Genomic DNA, 20,585 nt, shown 5'->3' on the forward strand with positions numbered 1-20,585 from the left:
CCTTGGCCTCCCAAAGTGCTGGGATTACAGACGTGAGCCACCTTGCCCAGCCATGGTGTGTAATTTTTTTTTTTTTTTTGAGATGGAGTCTCACTCTGTTGTCTAGGCTGGAGTGCAGTGGCACGATCTCAACTCACTACAACCTCCGCCTCCTGGGTTCAAGAGATTCTCCTACCTCAGCCTCCCAAGTAGCTGGGACTACAGGTGCACGCCACCACACCTGGCTAATTTTTGCATTTTTACTGGAGACGGGGTTTCACCATGTTGGCCAGGCTGGTCTCAAACTCCTGACTTTGTGATCTGCCTGCCTTGGCCTCCCAAAGTGCTGGGATTAAGGCGTGAGCCCCCACGCCCGGCCCATGGTTTTTAATTTTACATGCAAGTTCTGTAGATGGTTTGCTAAGTTTATAGCAAAGTATTTAATTGGAGTAATTATAAATGTCTTTAACTTTGGTTTTCATGTTTCTTGTTGGTATACATCAATGCAATTGATTGTTGTGTGCTAATCTTGCATTCTGCAATGTTGCTGAGCTCACCTGCTCAACCCAAGAGTTCTGACATGTAGAGGGGAGGAGCCCCTCAACAATGCATGCTCAACAGAGACTGAATGATGAAAGTAGCTACTGTGGCTGCCCCATTTCATGGTGACAGGCTCAGACACCACCTGTCAGAAGCAGTGCTCCACAATAGTGAGGTCCCTCAACAGGGAAGCCTGCATTGCAACTCCCCCTCTGCCAGGGGGGGTTAGGGGATGTTGAAGGCCCCAGGCCAACATTGGCACTGGGCTATGAAGGAAGGTTGTAAGGGGGCTAGGTCCTCAGGACAGGGCGAGCAAGAGGTGAGGAGAAGGAGAACGAAGGAACTGGTGGGGGAATGGGGAACAAAGATGAGGAGGGAGGCTAGACGGGGGAAAGGCAGAGGAGATAAAGGGAGCAAGGATCACAGGGCCCCATCACATGTCTCAAGAGAGTGGAACTCCCTTGGGGCCCGCCCATCTCAGGACACCCCTGGGTGAGCCCCATTTTCTCTTTGTTACTGGATGGGACGCTATGCAAAAAAAAAGAAAAATCTCAACGTGCACAGCTCTATCTGAGACACACACCCAATCTCTGCAGAAGATTGCACAGTGAAAGTTGAGGCCTCATGATCAGCCTGTTCAGACTCAGGTGTGGACAACGGACAGACCCTGGCAAAGGAGATGAATGTTTAAGACAAAAACCAGGCCAGGCCTGGTGGCTCATGCCTGTAATCCCAGCACTTTGGGAGGCCAAGGTGGGTGGATCACGAGGTCAGGAGATTGAGACCATCCTGGCTAACATGGTGAAACCCCGTCTCTATGAAAAATACAAAAAATTAGCCGGGTGTGGTGGCGGGCGCCTATAGTCCCAGCTACTAAGGAGGCTGAGACAGGAGAATGGTGTGAACTTGGGAGGTGGAGCTTGCAGTGAGCCGAGATCACGCCACTGCGCTCTAGCCTGGGCAACAGAGCAAGACTCCATCTCAAAAACAAAAAAACAGGAATAATATTGTGAGTATCAGAAAACAGGGATGTGTTTCAGGGTCAAGAAAGCCTTCTTGTTTGGAATCTGTTTGCACATCTGACCAGGCCAGCCTCCACCCCACCCCTATACTGGCCTCAGCAACAGGGCCTGAAGCCCCTTGGGCTCTCCCAGGGTGGGCCAGGTACAGTTGTGGGATCAGCAGGTTCTTGCAGACAAGACTAAGCCGAAACTCCGTCCTCTCTGCCTTCCAACACACAGACCTCTCCATCCTAAACAAACAGAAACCTGTGCCTACTCCTCTGAGAGCTGTGTCCTTGGTTGTAAAATGCAGGTAACAATCTGGTGCGTGTGTGGGAGACTGCCTACCCCAGGGTAGGGCCCACAGGCCTTCCCAGCCTTCCCTCCCACCTTGGCGGGCAGCCTTTGGCCCCTCCTACCCCATGCCTGCTTTCCACAGGGGCACTAGAGGGACTGGTCTGATTTGAGGCTCTGTGCAAAGCGAGCCCAGCCTCTTCCTCCAGGCTGGCCTCTGGCCCCTTCCTGTGGCTGGCTTGAACCTCAGGAACTTGGGATCCACAGCCCCCTTCAGGAAATGCAGAGCTTCTGCTGGGCAGAGTGACTTCCAGGCCGCCTTTCCTGCGCCTTTCCACCCTGAGGACCACACAGGCTGTGACCGGGGGCCCTTTCTGGAGGGGACATTCGGTTTTTGTGGCAGGGACTTCCAAACTGAGGCCAAAGGAGGAGGGTCCAACTTCACCTTTGGCCCCCCTTTCATCCCCTTTTTTGGGTCTTCTTTAACTGCAACGGGGCGGGACCCTCCTCCGTAGTCCCTGGGGCGGAACTGGCCCCGTTGCTCCACCTGTCCCCACCTCCACCCGCGGGCGGTCCCGGCCCACACTGGAAGGTCCTTAAGCCCGGGCCGCCCGTGGGACCGATGGAGACCCATGGAGCCGCGGACGATGGCAGGACAGACGGGGGCAGACCCCGGGTTGGCCGAGCCCGGGGCCCTGTGTGCACAACAGGCCCACCGCACCTACGCTCGCCGCTGGGTGTTCCTGCTCGTAGTCAGCCTGGTCAGCTGCTCCAACGCCATGGTAGGGGCGGGGACAGGGACAGGGGGCTCCGGGACCCTCGGTCCCTTCGGACCAGCTGGGTTTCATTTTCCTGTGGCCACAGCCCGAGGTGCCAGGTGCTGGCTGGGGCCGGGGCCAGGTGGTGCCTTCTGGGGGTGGCTAGGGGGTGTGGGCACTGGGGGCACTGTCTGTCCTGGAGGTGTCGGGGCCCAGGGCACAGAGCAGGAGGGCTGGGTGTCCAGGGGGATCTGCCAGTCATGGAGTCCCAGCCCTTCCCAGCCTTCAGTGGCTCCAGCCAGTGGCCTGGGTCCCTCTTCCCCAGCCAGCACATACAGGTGGCCCTGCAAAGGCCCTCCCTCCCTCCCTCCACGCCTCCCAGCCCCAGGACAGCAGGCACAGAGCAGAGGTGGGCTTGGAGCCGCACTCTCCTCCACCTGACTCTGAGTGAGGGGCGGCTCCTGGGCTGGGCTGGGCTCCATCCTGCCCCCACTCCCTTCCCGTGCTGCACACTGCAGCCTTTCCTGCCCTGTGTGCCCTCATCAACCATTCCAGGGAGCTTCAGGAACTGGTTGGGCAGTATCTGGGCAATGTGCAATGAACAGCTAGAGTTGGCAGCAGGACCCACAGCTTAGGGAGGCGCCGGGTCACGGGGATGGTCAGGAAGCTCAGGGTCAGGAGCAGGAGCCGCTGTTAGGCCTGGGTCAGGGTTCTTCCAGGTGGACCCCGGGGCCTCTCCCCTCCTCCTTTGCTGGCTGGGAATGGAGAACCAGCTCCCGGACAAGACAGGCCTGGGATCTGCTGGATGGGCCTGGGGGCTGCCTGCTGCCCACAGATGCCGGCACACGCCGTATGTAACTCACTGCCGTGGCTTGGCGTCCTGGCCCACCGTGTCCAGGCACTGGGGGAGCCATAACTGACTTTGGCTGGAGCGTCTGAGGGTGTGGGCTGGTTCGATGGTCAGTAGGTGTCCTGGGTGTGGGGCATTCCTTGGACAGTCAAGGGCCTCCTACTGCAGTTCTTCACCGTTGTAGCAATACCCACAAGTCATCATGGAGCACACAGAAATCTCACCCTGACACCAAGAGTCATCATGGTCTCTGCCTGGGTCACCACAGTGAGCCGTGAGCACCATGTTCACTCCAGCCAAGTGCCCTTGAGGCTGGAGTTCCTCATCTGCAGCCAGTGACCAGGGCTCCCGGGTTCCAGCGGGCAGTGTAAGGGGCGGGCGGAGCAGAGCTTGGGTCAACACCCACCTAGAAGACAGCCAAGCCCAGTGCTCTGGATGAGACTCAAAGGACCCAAGGGGGCGAGCGAGGGCAGGGTCGAGGCTGGGAGAGGAGGAAGGGAGTTGGACAGATCGTCCTCCCACGTTGCCCCGCACGCTTCAGACGCATCTCTGCTCAGTGAGTCAGCTGTGGGCCTCACTCAGGCCCCCGAGGAAGCAGGACAGGGCTGAGGCTGGAACGGCGGGCTTGGCTCTGCAGGGCAGGCTTTGTCAGTGGACGCCTGGCTTTCTCTCCGTGGGCTTGGCCAGGCAGCCATCAGCTGGGCTTGGGGAGCTCGTTCTGTGCCTGGGAGATCTGCCCCTGGCCCTGTCCTGCGGAAAAAGGAAGACAAGGTGGCTGTTGCCCAAGCTCCCTGTCCTGTCCCGTGGGCTGAGTCAGACCTCGTCCGGGTGGAGCCTGGGTCTGGCTGCTCTGCCGGAGGGTGTGGCCTGGAGCTTGGTGGACTCATGGAAGTTGACCTTGAGTGACACAGCCTCCTCGGGGCCCACGCGTGGACGCCCTCCTCCCTCCTATAGTGAGCCCTGGTGACCGGCTCCACTTTGACCTCCCTCAGGGATGAGCCAGTCTCACCTCCTCTAGGAGGCCTTCCCCTCGGCCGCAGTGTGCACTCGTGCTGTGTGCCAGACGTCTGTGGGGTGGAGAGCCCTAGCACCTGATAATGCCTGCGGGGTGGGGAATGGCATCCGCTCTGTCAACATTCTGCCCAAACACCTGGGCCTTCTGGGAGGGAAGGTCGGGCTGGCTTTGGGTGGGGCTGGCCTGCAATCCCAGAGGTTCTAGCTGAGACCCTGTCATGCCCGTCTTTCCCTGGCCTGCCTTGGAGCCCCAGGTCTGGTCTGGGTGGGGCTCGTGGTCCTGTGGGCTCTGGCCAGGTCCTTGGCCTTAGTGTCTGCCCCTCAGGCTGGTCCCCGGTCAGGGCATGCTTTCTGACCCTGCACTGGGTGCCCTCCCTCGGGGAAGGCAAGGTGGCGCTCTCCTTGGGCAGGAGGGCCCTGTGTCCAGCTTGCTGGATCCCCTCGGCCTCACAGGCCTGCTGGCACTCTGGCTCCCTCGGGCTGGCTGGGGCCAGAGCACGTAGGTCTGGGGTCTGTGGCTCTGTGCTGACTCCCACCTGGCCCCTGCAGCTGTGGCTCAGCTTTGCACCTGTGGCTGACATCGTTGCCGAGCACTTCGTCCTGTCCATGGCGCAGGTCAACTGGCTGTCACTGGTCTACCTCGTGGTATCCACCCTGTTTGGCCTGGTGGCCATCTGGGTCCTGGACTCCGTCGGGCTCCGTGGGGCGGTGAGTCAGACCCCACACCGTGGCCCGCTCTGGGACAGGGTGAAGGCCCCTGCATTTGGGTACGAGAGTCAAGGCCTCCTCCCCAGACCAGGGCCCATCAGTCCCAACAGCTGGGGACCCAGCAGAGCTGTCAGGGTGGCGGCAGTGGGAAGTGCAGGTGCTGGGAGGACGCGGTGGGCACCTGGGTTGGCGGCAGAGATCCTGACCCCGTCCCTGACACCCTCCTCGCAGACCATCCTGGGCGCGTGGCTGAACTTTGCTGGGAGTGTGCTACGCATCGTGCCCTGCGTGGTTGTTGGGACCCAAAACCCATTTGCCTTCCTCATGGGTGGCCAGAGCCTCTGTGCCCTTGCCCAGAGCCTGGTCATCTTCTCTCCAGCCAAGGTGGCTGCCTTGTGGTTCCCAGAGCACCAGCGAGCCACGGCCAACATGCTCACCACCATATGTAAGTTCCGGGGAGGGAGGCCGCCTGCCTGGGCGAACCCCGGGGTCTCTTCTGGCTCCACGCACAGATACTCGGCTCCCCGGGCTCTCTGGCTAGGGTGGAGGAGCTGGGGCCCAGAAGCTTCTACCTGTGGGCTGGAGAGGAAGCCGGGCCACAGCCGAGCTGATGCATTTCCCTGTGCATCCGCCCACCCAGCGAACCCCCTGGGCGTCCTTGTGGCCAACATGCTGTCCCCTGCGCTGGTCAAGAAGGGCGAGGACATTCTGTTAATGGTGAGGGGTCATGAGGCGCCCGTGCCTGGCCTGTGTGGTGTGTGCGCATGCGTGTCTGTGTGTTCCTGAGCCCAAGCGTGTCCGTGTTCCTATGCCTGTGTGTGATTTCCCCCGCCCCGCCCCCCAAGGAGGAGTCTCAGCCTGTTGTCCAGGCTGGACTGCAGTGGCGTAATCTCGGCTCACTGCAACCTCCACCTCCTGGGTTTAAGCAATTCCCCGCCTCATCCTCTGGAGTAGCTGGGACTACAGGCGTGCGCCACCATGCTCGGCTAATTTTTTTTTCTTTTTTTTTGTATTTTTGGTAGAGTTGGGTGGGGTTTCACCATGTTGGCCAGGCTGGTCTCAAACTCCTGACCTCGTGATCCTTCTGCCTCGGCTTCCCAAAGTGGGATTACGGGCATGAGCCACCGTGCCCGGCCAGTGTGTGATGTTACTATGCATGACTATGTGTATCGAGTGTGTGTGGTGTGTGCGGTGCATGTCTCTGTTCCTGTGCCCATGTGTGTTGTGTGGTGTGTGCCTGTGTGTGCTCGTGCATGTGCATCGGGTGTGTGTGGTGTGTCTGTGCTTGTGACTATGTACTGAGGGTGAGCGTGTGTGCATGTGTGCCTCTGCACCCATCGGTGTCCGTGTGTTGAGCCCTGTCACGGGCTGTGCAGCCGACAGTGAGATGAGTCTGGAGCCTGGGGGTGCTGGGCTAACGTCAGCCAGGAGGGTGTCACTGGTGAGGGATGTGTTGACAGCCAGGGCTCCCTATCAGCCCCTGGAGCAGGCGAGGATGAAGTCAAGCAGGCCCTTCCCAGCCTGGGCCTCGCAGAGGGTGGCTGCAGACCAGGGGTTGGGAGGCAGCCAGTGGTGGGGCAGGAGGAGCTGAGAGGTGGCACCTGGGGCAGGCAGGGCTGCAGCGTGTGTGGGCGCCAGTCTGCGTGGTCTCCCTGTGCACACACACACCCCTCCCCAGCTCGGTGTCTATGCCATCCCTGCTGGCGTTGTCTGCCTGCTGTCCACCATCTGCCTACGGGAGAGCGTGCCCCCCACCCCGCCCTCTGCCGGGGCTGCCAGCTCCACCTCAGAGAAGTTCCTGGATGGGCTCAAGCTGGTCAGTGCTGTGGGTTCCCCAGGGTAGGGTGGATTTGGGGGTTGGGGCTAGAGGCCGAGGAGGGGATGGGTTTGGGAAGGGCCCCCGGGGCTGCAGGGCTGAGACACTCTTTCCCCGAAGCTGGTGCGGAATAAGGCCTATGTCATCCTGGCTGTGTGCTTCGGGGGATGCATCGGGATCTCCTACAGCTTCTCAACCCTCCTGCAGCAGATCCTCTGTGCAAGCGGCTACTCCAATGTGAGCCCTGGCCCCACCCATGGGGGCTCTGCCTCTGTCACCCACCCCATACGGCCACGGAGTCACCGCTGCCTCTGGGGTGCTCCGTGTCCGATCCTGGCAGGGGCCACATTGACGCCCTTCTGTGCTGTGGGCCCTCCCGAGATGCCTTGGGCGACATTATGTCCACAGGCGGTGGAGGTGGTAGGCACAGCTGCAGCGAGGTGGTGCAGCTGTGGGATGGAGTGGAGGGACTGATGGTGCGTGGTTGGGAAGATGGGGCCCCCAGGGCTCCCAGTGCCCCTTCCCAGCAAGACCCCACCCCTGTGGGTCTGCAGGACAGGGCCATCTTCTGGTATCCAGACATGCAGCAGGGAGGGCCTTGCTCTGCTCACACATTCTGAGCTGGCCCTCTGCCCTCTGGGATCAGTGCCCGGTGTAGGATTGGGGGCATGTTTCCACCTTTGCCTTCGCCTCCTCCAGGGGTTTTCTGGCCTCTGTGGAGCTCTCTTCATTGCGTTTGGGATCCTGGGGGCGCTGGCTCTCGGCCCCTACGTGGACCGGACCAAGCACTTCACTGAGGCCACCAAGATCGGCCTGTGCCTGGTCTCTCTGGCCTGCATGGCCTTTGCCCTGGTGAGGGTCTCCTCAAGCCAAGACCGCCCTGCAGGGGTGGGTGGGTGGTGAGGCCCGGAGAGGGCGGTTGGCAGCTTGGCTGGAACAGAGGTCCGGACTGTCTCCTGCCCGGCCTCTGCCAGCTAGGGTGGCCCCTGGGTGGGATGGGTTCTCCCGCCCCATGCCCCGTGTCCCATGAAACCAGGTCCAATTCTGACCACCACCCCCTCCACCTGTCTGCCTGCCGTTCCGCTGCTCCCAGGTGTCCCTGCTGCAGGGACAGGCCCTTGCCCTGGCCACCACCTGCTCGCTCCTCGGGCTCTTTGGCTTCTCGGTGACCCCCGTGGCCATGGAGTTGGCAGTCGAGTGTTCCTTCCCCGTGGGGGAGGGGGCTGCCGTAGGCCTGATCTTTGTGCTGGGGTGAGTATCCATCTGCCCCTGCTGCTCCCCAGAGATACTCCCCTTGCTCCACCCCTACACCCCTGGGGTTGCACCCTGTGGTCCAGGCCCCTTTTCGGGGAGGTGGGGAACCTGCCTGCTCTGGCAAGAGCCGAGCAGGTTCTGAGCGCCTGCTGTGTGCAGGCCGGGCCAGCTGATAGGGCCCGTGACCGAAGCTGTGTGCTGCCTTCGGGAGGGTGGTGGCAAAAGGGACAGCACTGATGTCAACACTTCCCAAAGTGGCACCTGGCTCTGAGGGGATGGGCAGTGCAGCGGGGGCTGAGGGCCACGTGTGTCTAGGCAGGTCGAGGGAATATTCATCATGCTGGCGATGATGGCACTGACTGTGCAATGCTCGGAGCGGTCCTTCTCCACCTGCCAGCAGGGGGAGGATCCACTTGACTGGACAGGTGAGCACCACATGGAGAGTTCCCGGGGAACTGGACAGGTGAGCCCCACGCAGGGAGTCCCTGGGCAACAGTACAGGTGAGCTAGGACAGGTGTGGCCAAGATCAGAGGTGGGTTGGCACACCCATATCCCAGACCCCATGCTGGTGACCTCTCTCAGGACCTGGGTCTGCAAACACCCCCTCAGGGCTGTCAAGAACTGGGAGTGGGCTCTGTCTGGGGTCACTCTGTGGTCAAGGGTAGTGGTGTCACCATAGGCCAGCGTCCGGCTCTGCCCATCTGTGGCCCCGGGGCTTGGCTGTGGGGACAGCTGTGCTATGTGTCCCCAGCGTCTGTGCTGCTGATGGCCAGCCTGTGCAACCTCTTCAGCTGCATCCTGGTACTCTTCTTCCACACCTCATACCGGCGCCTGCAGGCAGAGTCTGGCAAGTCCTCCTCCACCCAGAACGCGTGCCCAGGCGCCGAGGACCAGGAGTCCCCGCCGGAAACTACCCCTTGAGGCCCCAGCATGGCACTCCCAGCTTGGAAGCTCAGGGCCAGCTCATTCCTGGAGCCGCTTCTCTGGGCCCTGCCACCTCCTCCCAGAGCCCCAAGATGCGGAGACTGACCAGGGACGTGTGGTGAAGGGGAGGCAGACTCGGGTCACCGGGGCTGTGCCCACCACGCCAGACAGCTGGGCTGAGGGACCCAAGGCGTTCGGCGCACTCAGGGCCTGGGGAGAGCCCCTGGGCCCGAGACTGATGCGCGGCTGAGCGAGAGGGCTACTGCTGTGTGGACCCGGACCAGGCAGGGCGGCCGTGGGCGGCGCAGACTCAAGGCGGGGTGTGGACCGAGGGGGAGCGGGAAGGGCTGGGGTCCTGGGGCCCAGCAGGGCGACTCCGGAGTGCAAGGCGGGGGGCCTCGCTAGAGGACCCCAGAGAGCCCCAGAGCCCCCACCCTATCTGCTGCCGAGCGACCCCTCGCGCACAGGGCCCAGCAGCCACGGACGCGCCCTCCCGCCCCGGCGGACTCGCAGGCAGCGTCCTAGCGTCCAGGTTTATTGACCAGGCCGGGCCTCACTCCTCCTTTTCCTCCCCGTGGGTGATCACGTAGCTCAGCGCCTTGTAGTCCAGGTTGCCCGCGGCATCGATGGAGGCGAACTGGAACATCTGGTCCACCTGCGGGCGGGGGCGAAAGGGCCCCCTGCGGGCTCCGGGAGCGAAATACAAACTCGCACCTGCAGCGGTCGCGGGTGTGGTTTCCGCGCGGGGGGAGAGGGAGCGGGGAGGGGCGGGGGCGGGGCAGGGGCGGGGGATGAGGGCGGTGCTGGAGGGGATGGGGGCGGGGATGGGGGCGGGGATGGGGGCGGGGATGGGGCGGGGATGGGGGCGGGGATGGGGGCGGGGATGGGGGCGGGGATGGGGGCGGCTGCAGCCATAGCCTGGGCGCAGGTGTGAGGCTCGGCCCTTCAGCAGCCTCTGGGAGGACCGTGTGGGGTCTGGGGGAGGTGCGGGGGTCCTGGGGGTGCCCGGGCATTGGTCTCGCCCTCTGGGGCTGGGGCTGGGAGGGGTGCGTCAGGCGTGGGGGGCGGCTGCGGGGCCGCACAGCTGTGAGCCCCGCCCCTCAAGCTGGGACAGACGCTCGGGCGGCGGAGGGGGTCTCCAGCCGCTGACCTAACGGAAGGGAGGGGTCTCCAGCCGCTGACCTGACCCCTCTGAGCCAGTTCTGTCCCTCAAACGGGCACTTTGGGAGTCCCCCCGGGGGCCTGTTCTGTCCTGGGTCCTAACCGCGGCGCTGCAGCCCCTCGGGCTCCGCGTGCGCCTCCAACCAGCTGACCCCGGGAGCCCCGCCCTCCCCTCGTGGGCTTGGCAGGGGAGCCGCGGGCCAGACCTCATCCGCTGTCATCTTGTCAGCCTGGGACATCAGCAGACGCTTGATGCTGAGGACGAGGAAAGGGGTCAGCGCGGGCTGATGCGGGGGCGCAGGAGCCTTCTCGTGGGGCTCAGGTGCTCCAGGGGCCCCAGGCTGCCCCTGCTCACTGCACTCCCGCCCTTCCCGCAGGAGTGTGGCCCTGGGGCAGGCCGCTTCCCAACACACTCAGGGATCATCACGGTTGGGGGAGCCGCTGATGGGGACAGAGCCTGAGGGACCTTAGAGGACACACTCAGGGGTCATCACTTCTGGGGGGCCCGCCTGGGGGCTGCTGATGGGAACAGAGCCCGAAGGAGGTCACAGGCCAGTGCCTGGCAGGAGCTGAAGATGGAGGAGTGGGCTGAGGGGAAGCCGCTCCCTGGGCACTGGCTGCTGGTCCCTGTGTGGGCAGGGCTGGTGTCCCACTTAGCTGGGATCCTGGGTTCACTCCTCATGGTCCTGAAGCTGGTCAGAGGTAGGGAGGTGGGCGTGGCATCTGGTGGGTGATTGTCCCTTTTGGGACAGGGTGAGATCGCTGGGGACCCCCGGCGGCCCGGCCGCCCTCCCCCAGCCGGGCACTCACTACTCCTTGTTGATTTTCCCTTTCCCGTCTGGGTCCAGCATCTTGAAGGCGTTTAGAATGGTCTCCTCGGCATCGGTACCTGCCACAAAGGCACCTTCAGCCCTGGGCCTTCAGGGTGGCAGTCCTGCTTCGGCTGCCAAGGGCAGGTGGCAGGAGGGGAGACCCCTGCCCCAAGCAAGGGGTGACTCCAAGCCTCTGCCCACAAGGTGGCCACTGCCTGAAGGCCTTCTCCTTTCCTGAGCCCCAAGGAGGCCTTGTCGGGCACTCCTGCCCTGGGATGTAGTGAGTTTTGGAGTGCCCAGGGTCAGCCCAGGCCTGGAGCTGGGGGTGAGTGCCGCATGAGTGAGGGACAGAGGTCCCGACGGCGGGTCACACAGCATGTGGGGCAGGAGGGCGAGCCTGAGCACATGGCTCTGGGATGGCTGATGGGGCCCCACAGTTGTTGGCTCCCAGGCCCTAGGGCTTCTCCAGAGATAGGAAAAGAGGGATTTTTACGTGAAATGTCTGGATCTCTAACTGTCAGGAATTAACTAGGAGGGCAAGGACTGTCCCAACAGTGCTCACCACTCAGCTTCTCCCCAAACATGTTCAGAAACATGGTGAAGTTGATGGGCCCCGAGGCCTCTTTGAGCATGGCGTCCAGCTCATCGTCCTTGACATTGGTCTTGCCTGTCACAGATGCGGGGGCGTCACAGGGCAGGGCTTGTTGCTATGTCTGCTGTCCCACCAGCAGGTGACCCCAGCACAGGGCCAGGCCCCACCAGCAGGTGACCCCAGCACAGGGCCAGGCAGGCAGATGGGAGGGGTGGGGAGGGAGCGGGAAGGAGGCACTTGGCCCAGGCATGTGGGGCAGTGGGTGCGTCTGGCTGGCTGTGTCCACCTCACCCCAAACCCTGAGCCCCAGGACTAAGGGCTGATGGAGAGGGAGGTGACACAGAGCTTGGGAAGGTGCTGGGATCTGCTGTTCTTACTTGGGCATAAGCAGGGCTGAGAGGAAGACAGGTCACTTGTGACCCTCCCACCCCAAGGAGAAGTCACTCCATAGCTCCCAGGGTGGGACCGAAGCCCCCTGCCCTCCTGCCTCAGGTCAGAGGCAGCTGCTGGGAACAGAATATGCCACGGGGAGAACTGAGGCTGGGGAGGGCAGTGTGCCCCACCACACTTGGGCTGTGCTGCAGAGGCGGGCCAGGGTCTCCAGGCCCTCCCCCAGCTCTGTGTTCCGGCTGGGCAGGGTCTCCATGCCCTCTGTCAGCTCTGTGGTCCGGCTTAGGGCAAGCCGCCTGCCTATCGGAGTGTCCTACCGGAGCGTCAGCCCTGCCCTGGAGCCTGCTGCCCCAAAGCCCACTCTGAGTTTCCAGGCTTGGGCTGTACCACCCACCCTGTCTCACCCTGGGACACTCTCTGCTAGCTCTGATGGAACCAAGGGAGGCCAGGGCCATCCCCTCGCAGCCTTCAGGGCCGTCGGATGGGTCTTTAAAGCCCAGGCCCTGGAGGAGGAGGGGCCGCAGCGTATGGGACTGGAGGATGCTCTGTATTCGCCTCCTCCAAGGTCTCTGAGGTGTTCTGCCTGGGTACCTACCCAGGGAGGCGTAGGTGTCCTTCAGGTCCTCCTTGTCGATGAAGCCGTCTCGGTTCTGATCCATGAGTGTGAATGCCTGGGAAGCGAGGCCAGGGCTGCTGTGCTGCCGACCCGGCTGGGCTCTGCCCCTGCCCCCTGCTCCCAGCTCCTCAGCACCCCTGACTGAGGATAGGCTCCCACTCCTATCCTCTGGCCCTGGAGCCAGCCCACATGGGGTCTTCCCAGCACAGGCTTCTGGGGACGGGGGCTCCCAGTGAAGCAGGAAAGTCTTACCTCCTTGAACTCCTGGATCTGAGTCTGCTCGAAGTTGGAGAAGACATTGGATGAGGCTCTCTGGGCCCGGAGGGCACCCCCTTCCTTCTTCTTGGTCTTCCTGCTGGCCTGCAATGGGAGCACCATGGCTGAGGGTCCTGGCCGGCTGAGGAAACCTTCCAGAGCACCCAGAGTTTTGAGAGACTTAACTCAGATGAAGGGTGGACCTCAGCCCTTGGGTGGGGCTGGAGGGGGCCAGGCAGCTGAGGAGCATGCCAGCCTCAAGCCTGGGTAGCTGGGGTTGGGGGCAGGGCGGCTGCTGGTGTCTGGCTGCAGCACAGGGAGTGGGGGAGAGAGAGTGGCTTCCGGAAGACCCACAGAGCACAGTGGTCAGGGATTGCCGTCCAGCAGGAGCCAGCTTGGCCTCTGAAGGCTTGACGGGCAAGTGGACTCTGGGTGGGCTTGTTCTGGGTACTGGGATTTCATGAAGGCCAGGAACCCCCTCATCCTGCTCCAGACTCTCACCAGGGCAGCAGCGTGGGGCATGTACCTCCCACCACACAGCACACGCCCACACCTGCATGGTCACACACACGCACATACACATGTTCATGCACACACACATGCACACACAGCACACGCCCACACCTGCACTCACAGGCATGCACAGACATGCCCATGCTCTTTTCTGTGCACATGTACACACGCACGGCACAGCTCATACCCACTTGCCTACCCCAGGCATGCACAGTGGCCTGCTCACCATGCCTGCTTCTGCCTGCTTCGATGCGTCTGCCCAGGGTTCTGCCTGCTTTGATGCGTCTACCCAGGGCCTCAGGTCTTGCCCATCTTAAGCTCCCACTTGGTCCCCCAGGACAGCTCAGACTCCGGCTGCCACTCCCTACAAGGACAGGTTTGGGGCTACCCCAGGGAACTGGACAACTGCAGAGTGAGCTTTGGCAGCCCAGCAGTGACTCACACCCTTGCCATGCCCCACCCTGCCAGGCCCCCAGCCTCCCCAGGCACCTCTGGCCAGGACCACCTCCTACCCCACGTGTCCCCCACCCACGGGGAGGCTTAGTTCTCCCAACGATGCTGTGTGTCACCAGGGCCACCTGCACGAGCTCTTGCCTGGGGGCCTGGGCACCCTGGAACTGCAGGAGCCAGAGGAAGGGGCATCTTTCTGGATTTGCACCAAGCTGCTGTGGGTGACTGCAGCTGGTCACCAGGCTTCTGCCAAGCACACTCTGTGTGTCAGGGGTGTTTACGCCCTTCCCTGCCTCAGTGACAGAAAAGTCAGTCCATAGCCTTGGCCCTGGGACCACCCGGTCTGACCTCATGGCTGGGAGCTCCTTGCCTGGCCCATGGGTGATGACATTTCTGGGATGGAGGAGCCACGGAGGTGGCCAAGCTGCTCAGATGGCCTGGGAGGGGACTCCAGGGCCCTGAGCCTGGTCTTACCCCCTATACCATGGCCTCAAGGGCAGAGTCTGGGGAAGGGACCTGGCCTGGGGTCTGTTGGTGGTGCCAGATATCGGAGGCCACCACAGAGTCAATCCAGATGCCCTGGTTCAAGGGGTGGGGGGAGGGTCTGCAGGCCAAGCAGGATCAAAGAGGAGGCCTGCAGACTGAGTGGAGAACTAGCTCTTGGAGCCCCCCAGGCCTGTGTCTGGGTGGGAGGCAGCTGCCCCTCGGTGCTGCAGGGGCGGGGGTGGGAGTAAGTGTATGCAGCCACAGCAGTCGGGTGGAATCCCCTGGGGGCACCATTGTGTCTGCAAAGCTAAAAAGACTGGTGCCACTTGTGTGTCTTTTGAGCAGAGGTCCTACCCTCTGAGGGACACATGGTTACAGTTGGCATCCCCCGAGATGCTGCCTGGTTCCATCCCCAGGTCCAACGGTCTCTATGCAGCACTGACGCTCGAGCTCGAGGTCCCTGGGAGGCATGACCTGCCCAGGAGGGACCTGGGGCCGACTGCAAGGAGCCAGGTGACCAGATGTGGGAACCTGGGGCTGGGAACAAGGGCCAGGGCATCCCCTGCTGCTAGTCCAGTGGGGTCTGGGTATGACCCTGAAGGGGTATTGCTGGGCTGCAGGAGTGAGAAGAACCACACCGAAAGGGGAAGCATGGTTGGGAGGCCCCCCGAGGCCACCAGGAATGTGAGAAGGGCTGCAGAGCTCCCTGCAGAGGGTTCCCAGGCCACTGGAGTCTGAGCACAGCACTAAAGATAGCAGCAGAGCCTGAGCTGGGGGACTATCAGCTTCTGCACCCACAGCTGACCCGACAGCTGCAGAGGCCCCGACAGGCCATGTCTTGAGCCAGGTGGGACCCTTCCCACCACTGAGCTCTCAGGAAAGGCCCTGAGCAAAGGCAGGTCTCCACCGGCTTCAGGGGGTCTTCCCTGGGCGGTATGTGTTTGCCCGAGTGTTTTCCCTGCTGGTGCCCTGCCCTGCCCCACCCCACCTCCGGTGGAAGCTGCTGGTATGTCCCCCTCACCCCCCACCTTGGGCCCCAGAGACACTTATTTTTGATTCTGGAAGCAGGAGTTGCTGAGGACTCTGGTTTATTTTAAAATCCAGTGAAGGGAAACCACCCGTGGTCACCCGAGGCCGTCTGCCCTGGCGGAAGGTGGGGGCTTTGCTGAGGGCCAGAATGCTTCTGTGCCTGGCGGATCCAGTGTGCACCTGCGGCTTCCTCAGCAAGCAATAGGAGGTCTGGGGAGAGCTGGGGCTTGCTTCTGGCCCCCTGAGGACAGGGTTCAGGCAGAGGCCTCAGGCAGGAGTCTTCAGGGCCTGCAGGTCAACCTCACAGAAGCTGGAGAAAAGATCAGGGTGGCCCCACAGCAAGTCCCCAACCTTTTTGGCACTTGGGACAGGTTTCATGGAGGACAATTTTTCCGTGTTGGGGAGGAAGGTTTCGGGATGAAACTGTCCCACCTTAGTTCATCAGGCATTAGATTCTCACAGGGAGAGCGCAATCCAGATCCGAGTGCGCAGCTCACAGTACGGTTCATGCTCCTGTGGGAATCTGATGCCCAGGCTGATCTGGCAGTGGGTGGAGCTCAGGCGGTCATGCTCCCTCAATGCTCCCTCACCTTATCCTGTGCTGCCCGGTTCCTAACAGGCCACCAGCTGGTACTGGTCTGTGGCTGGGGGCTGGGAACCCCTGCCCTATAGGATTGGTCTTGGTATACCCAGCCCAGGAAACAGAGCCCAGTGACTTCCCAGTTTCTCAGCCAGAGAGGCCCAGGCCCTGGACCCCAGAACAAGCCAGGAGAGAAGGTAGAGGTGGCTCAGGCCTGGGCAGGCAGCCCAGGTCGCCAGGATTGTGGTCCTCCCCATGCCCGCTTCAGGAGTCCTGGAGTTTGTGATGCTGCACCTTAGCGAGGCCCGAGCCATAGTTCTCCAGTTGCTTCTGCCCGTAGCAGTGCAGGGCCAGGAGAGGGGACACAGGAGGCCTTGCGTCACTACTGCATGGGGCCAAAGGGGGCCCGCAGATGGCCCAACACGGACAGCATGGCTGCTGCCAGGAAGATCCAGAACGTGGGAGGGGCAAGGCTCCTGCCCAGACTCCAGGCCTGGTGTCCATGGGGCTGCCAGGTCAGCACCCCGGGTACAGTGGGGAGGCTACATGGGCACCGCAGGCCCTATCTCTGGGCAGCTGTGGGAGACACACAGCTACTGGGAGGTGGACAGAGGCCAGCAAAGACCAGTGAGGGGCTCAGTGGTCCCCAGGCCTGGGCCGGGGCGGGCCCTTGGAGCTGTGGAGTCCTGAAAGCTGGAGTCGGGGGACCCAGGGAGCAGCCTCTGTTGGGGGCTGGTCTTCCCAAGAAGATCCCAGCCCCTCCTCGGGACGGAAGTGATGGGAGATCCTGGGGTGAGGAAGCTCCAGCTCCGGCGGGAAGGGCGTCCGGTGCCCCCAGGCAAAGCAGCCACAGGCAGAGCGGCCTGGAGGCCATGCTACCGCGGGCTGCGGAGTCCAGCGCGGCCCGGCCGGCGACAGACACTGGCCAGAGGGTCACTGCCCTGTAGGGGAAGGACCTGCCCGGGGAGCCACCTGCACTTGGCTCACACTCCGCTCCCAGGACCCCCAGGTCCCTGCCCAGGCCGCCCTCAGGTGTGCACGGACCGCGGGGCTGGACCCGCCCGAGCCGCCCTGACCTCAGGTCCCGGACGCTCCGCGCCGCAAGAAGACCGAGTGCGCCTCAGTCCGCAGTCTGGGGTGTGGACACACGGCCAGGACGCGCACGACAGGACCTCAGCAGCGGCTCGGGGAGACAGCCGGGCCCAAGCCCTGCGGCGAAAAGAAACCCCCGGCCCACTCGGCGCTGACACCGCCTCACGAAGCAACCGCGCGGGCGCAGCCGGTGGTCATCCGCGCACGCCCCGGCCCTTGTGCGCGTGCGCATTACGTGACGTCACCACGGCCCGGGAGTGCGCAGTCACCCTCCAGCCACCAGGAGGCGCGCCCCGCCCCCCTGCCCCGCTCTCTCGCTGCTGACAGCGCATGCGTCCGTCCAGCTCCGCCTTTGCCTCCAAGGCTTTGCGGGCTTGTGCGGCGTCCGCCTCCGACTGCGGGTTGTGCTTCCGGTGCGGAGGTCAGGGACAAGATGGTGCCGCCGGTGGAGGTCTCTCCGCTCATCAAGGTGATCCAGGCTTTGCAGCCGCCGAGCAGTGCTCTGGGCCCCTCCGTGTCCCGCCCCGCAGCTCCCACCCCGCGGGCTGCGACCCCCGCCCCCCGCCCCCATGATCCCCGCCCGGCGACCCTCGCTCGCCCGGCGACCCGACCCCCACCCCTCCTGCGACCTCTGCCCGGCGACCCCATCCCCTCTCCTCCCGCGACCCCCATCCCGCGAGTCCGGTTTCCCGCCGCCTCTGATCAACCTCTCTCGCAGCTCGGCCGCTACTCCGCCCTGTTCCTCGGTATGGCCTACGGAGCCACGCGCTACAGTGAGTGACCGCGGGCGGGCCCGGGGCCGGGGCGGGATCTGCTCGGCTTTCCTGTGAAGTTCTTCATCTGCCATTTGGTGAACTCCAGCTCTGGAAGTGGGGCTGGGACTCATGCGAGGCAGACCGTGTCCTCCACCGAGCGGGACCCCTAGAGTGGAAACAGCTCACCCAAAGCTCAGGCCTCTGAGGCTCGGGCGGGGGACTCGAAAACGGCTGCTGCTTGTTGAAAACGGGTGCTGAGTGGGTGTTGGAGTGCTGAGGTCTGACGGGAGGCAGCCCCTGTTCACAGAGGACGAGTGAGCCAGTGCATGAGGGAGTGGGCAGCAGGGACCCTGTAGCCTCTGGATTGGACTCTTTAGGGTGAAGGTCAGGCGTTGACTCTCGTTGACATAAAGAGAGGGGACAGCAGGTGCTTCTGGTTCACAGCGTCGCTGAAGATACCTTGACCTGTGGACTCAGTTCCTTTTATGCAGCATTTCCAGTGAAGTTTATTCCCCTGCATTCCCCCAAACAGATTACCTAAAACCTCGGGCAGAAGAGGAGAGGAGGATAGAAGCAGAGGAGAAGAAGAGGCAGGATGAACTGAAACGGATTGCCAGAGAATTGGCAGAAGGTACGTGTGACACTAGCTCTTATAGATTGTCCCTCCCAGGTTTGTGCAGGGATAAGGAAAATGGAGAAGGACATTCAAGCAGAGCTAAGTAGATGTGGATTGTTTAAAAACAGGGAAGCTGGCCAGGCATGGTGGCTCATGCCTGTGATCCCAGCATTTTGGGAGGCCGAGGCCGGCAGATCACCTGAGGTCAGGAGTTCAAGACCAGCCTGACCAACATGGTAAAACCCTGTCTCTACAAAAATTAGCTGGGCATGGCCGGGTGTGGTGGCTCATGCTTGTAATCCTAGCACTTTGGGAGGCCGAGACAGGCAGACTGCCTGAGTTCAGGAGTTCGAGACCAGCCTGGGCAAGATGGTGAAACCCCATTTCTACTAAAATACAAAAAATCAGCCGGGCATGGTGGCAGGCATGTAATCCCAGCTACTCAGCTGAGGCACGAGAATTGCTTGAACCTGGGAGGTGGTGCTTGAACCCGGGAGGCAGAGGTTGCAGTGAGCTGAGATCACACCACTGCACTCCAGCCTGGGCAGCAAAGCAAAACTCTTTGTCTAAAAAAAAAAAAATTAGCCAGGTATGATGGCAGATACATGTAATCCCAGCTACTCAGGAGGCTGAGGCGGGAGAATCGCTTTAACCTGGGATGCAGAGGTTGCAGTGAGCTGAGATCACACCATTGCACTTCAGCCTGGGTGACAGAGGGAGACTCCATCTCAAAACAAAAAAAACAAACCAAAACAACTGGGAAGCTGACGTCTTTTTAGGTTACCTGCGTGTAGTAACATGTGCTTTTCTTCTAACCTTCCAGCCCAAGATGACAGCATATTAAAGTGAGTGACCCCGTGACCCTCTCTCTGGAGCAGCAGCGGATGAATAAAGCTTCCTGTGATGTGTGATACTCTGGCTCCTTCTCATTTGCTGTCACTGGTTGTCAAACTCCTAGGTTGAAGTTCTGTCCATCTCCCAGTTCACATGAGGTGGAAGACAGGGAGGGGGTTTCAAAAGTATTAATCCACGTGACCATTCACAGACCCAGAATGCATCATACAAACACAGCGAGAAGGACAGACGCGCGCTGCCTGTTCTGTCTGGGGCATCCAGGTGGGCGCCCCAAAGGGCGTCTGTAATGGTCAGTCAGCTGGAGGCCTCATGAGTACTGGGGTTGTCTTGATTCTGAGTTCTAGGCTGCTGCTGTCAGCAGCCCAGACTCCTGGATGGGGAGAGGTGGGCACTGGCTGCTGCCCTTACAGTTGGAAGCTGGGTCCTCCACGATAACTCCTTGCCCCCACCTGCCACTTCACAAATCCTCCCTTTGATCCCAGGAGGTGGCCAGGTCAGACTTGGGACTAAAAGTCCAGTGATGTGACCTCATGAGGACAGGGCCTGAGTGCTGTTTGAGCTGTGCAGGAAGGTGGTCCTGTGGTGCCTGAGCGACTTCCCTCCCCAACAGGCTTCCTGGACTTCTCACCCTCCTGGCTGTGAGCTTGCCAACAACTCTAACCCTTGGCCTGGTGGTTTGCAATGGATAGATTGAAGTTGCTACTTCCCAATTACATGCCTTGAACAAATCTAGGCTTGGAGCCCCAGTTTGTAAAATGAGTTCATTTGCACATGTGAGGCCAGAGGGAGGAGCAGCCTACAAGCTTTTCAGGACATTTGGTTAAGGTGACGTTTGAGTGAGCAAGATGCTTTCACATCCCGTCCTGGCGTCCAGAGGGGCTGGTTGCAGGGTCCTTCAGAACCTCTTAGGAGCCCCTCATCCCAGTCCCAGGCCCTGGATACCAGGGGTCTCTGACCAGTGAGATGAAAATGAAGGCTGGGCACGGTGGTTCACACCTGTAATCCCAGCACTTTGGGAGGCTGAGGTGGGCGGATCACTTGAGGTCAGGAGTTCAAGACCAGTCTGGCCAACATGGCAAAACCCCGTCTTTACTAAAAATATAAAAATTAGCTGGTTGTGGTGATGGGTGCCTGTAATCCCAGCTACTCAGGAGGCTGAGGCAGGAGAATTGCTTGAACCCAGAAGGTGGAGGTTGCATTGAGCCAAGACCATGCCGCTACATTCCAGCCTGGGTGACAGAGTG

General features: G+C 61.7%; 3 protein-coding genes across 52 annotated transcripts; 2 read left to right on the forward strand and 1 right to left on the reverse strand.

The window, feature by feature from the left end:
- The first annotated feature begins 4,556 nt into the window (after positions 1–4,556).
- On the forward strand, positions 4,557–9,729 carry SLC49A3 (solute carrier family 49 member 3). The gene is given in 12 exon segments (XM_050790807.1): positions 4,557–4,690; positions 4,986–5,144; positions 5,376–5,589; positions 5,785–5,861; positions 6,823–6,960; positions 7,081–7,197; positions 7,660–7,812; positions 8,054–8,211; positions 8,530–8,639; positions 8,967–9,087; positions 9,428–9,523; positions 9,525–9,729. Coding segments are annotated over 12 exon segments (1,584 nt in total). The 5' UTR covers positions 4,557–4,654.
- ATP5ME (ATP synthase membrane subunit e) lies at positions 8,505–19,399 on the forward strand. Of its 50 annotated transcripts, none has more exons than XM_050790797.1 (5): positions 8,505–8,508; positions 17,522–17,584; positions 17,834–17,888; positions 18,403–18,501; positions 19,310–19,399. In XM_050790797.1, the coding sequence occupies exons 2-5, from the start codon at positions 17,549–17,551 to the stop codon at positions 19,333–19,335; spliced, it is 216 nt and encodes a 71-aa protein (XP_050646754.1). In that variant the 5' UTR covers positions 8,505–8,508; positions 17,522–17,548; the 3' UTR covers positions 19,336–19,399. The 50 variants fall into 50 exon arrangements, with proteins under 50 accessions (XP_050646754.1, XP_050646716.1, XP_050646730.1 ...); XM_050790759.1 differs by lacking the exon at positions 8,505–8,508 and adding an exon at positions 8,615–8,618; XM_050790773.1 differs by lacking the exon at positions 8,505–8,508 and adding an exon at positions 9,472–9,475.
- On the reverse strand, positions 9,654–17,331 carry MYL5 (myosin light chain 5). Its single transcript, XM_050790809.1, has 8 exons — positions 17,100–17,331; positions 13,705–13,842; positions 12,963–13,070; positions 12,690–12,765; positions 11,675–11,779; positions 11,111–11,189; positions 10,507–10,555; positions 9,654–9,794 (listed from the first exon to the last, which is right to left on the reverse strand). The coding sequence occupies exons 2-8, from the start codon at positions 13,705–13,707 to the stop codon at positions 9,693–9,695; spliced, it is 522 nt and encodes a 173-aa protein (XP_050646766.1). The 5' UTR covers positions 13,708–13,842; positions 17,100–17,331; the 3' UTR covers positions 9,654–9,692.
- Positions 19,400–20,585: the final 1,186 nt, after the last annotated feature.

This window comes from Macaca thibetana, chromosome 5 (genome assembly GCF_024542745.1).
Source record: "Macaca thibetana thibetana isolate TM-01 chromosome 5, ASM2454274v1, whole genome shotgun sequence".
In the NCBI taxonomy this organism is placed as follows: Eukaryota; Metazoa; Chordata; class Mammalia; order Primates; family Cercopithecidae; genus Macaca; species Macaca thibetana.

Excerpts from the sequence above, each read along its gene's own strand:
- MYL5 (XM_050790809.1), bottom strand. Across the intron at positions 11,780-12,689 it reads GGACACCTACGCCTCCCTGG|GCAAGACCAATGTCAAGGAC; the intron begins GTAGGTACCCAG and ends CATCTGTGACAG. Across the intron at positions 10,556-11,110 it reads GGGAAAATCAACAAGGAGTA|CATCAAGCGTCTGCTGATGT; the intron begins GTGAGTGCCCGG and ends CCTCGTCCTCAG.
- ATP5ME (XM_050790797.1), top strand. The coding sequence starts at position 17,549 with ATGGTGCCGCCGGTGGAGGTCTCTCCGCTCATCAAG. Across the intron at positions 17,585-17,833 it reads AGGTCTCTCCGCTCATCAAG|CTCGGCCGCTACTCCGCCCT; the intron begins GTGATCCAGGCT and ends CCTCTCTCGCAG. Across the intron at positions 18,502-19,309 it reads TGCCAGAGAATTGGCAGAAG|CCCAAGATGACAGCATATTA; the intron begins GTACGTGTGACA and ends CTAACCTTCCAG.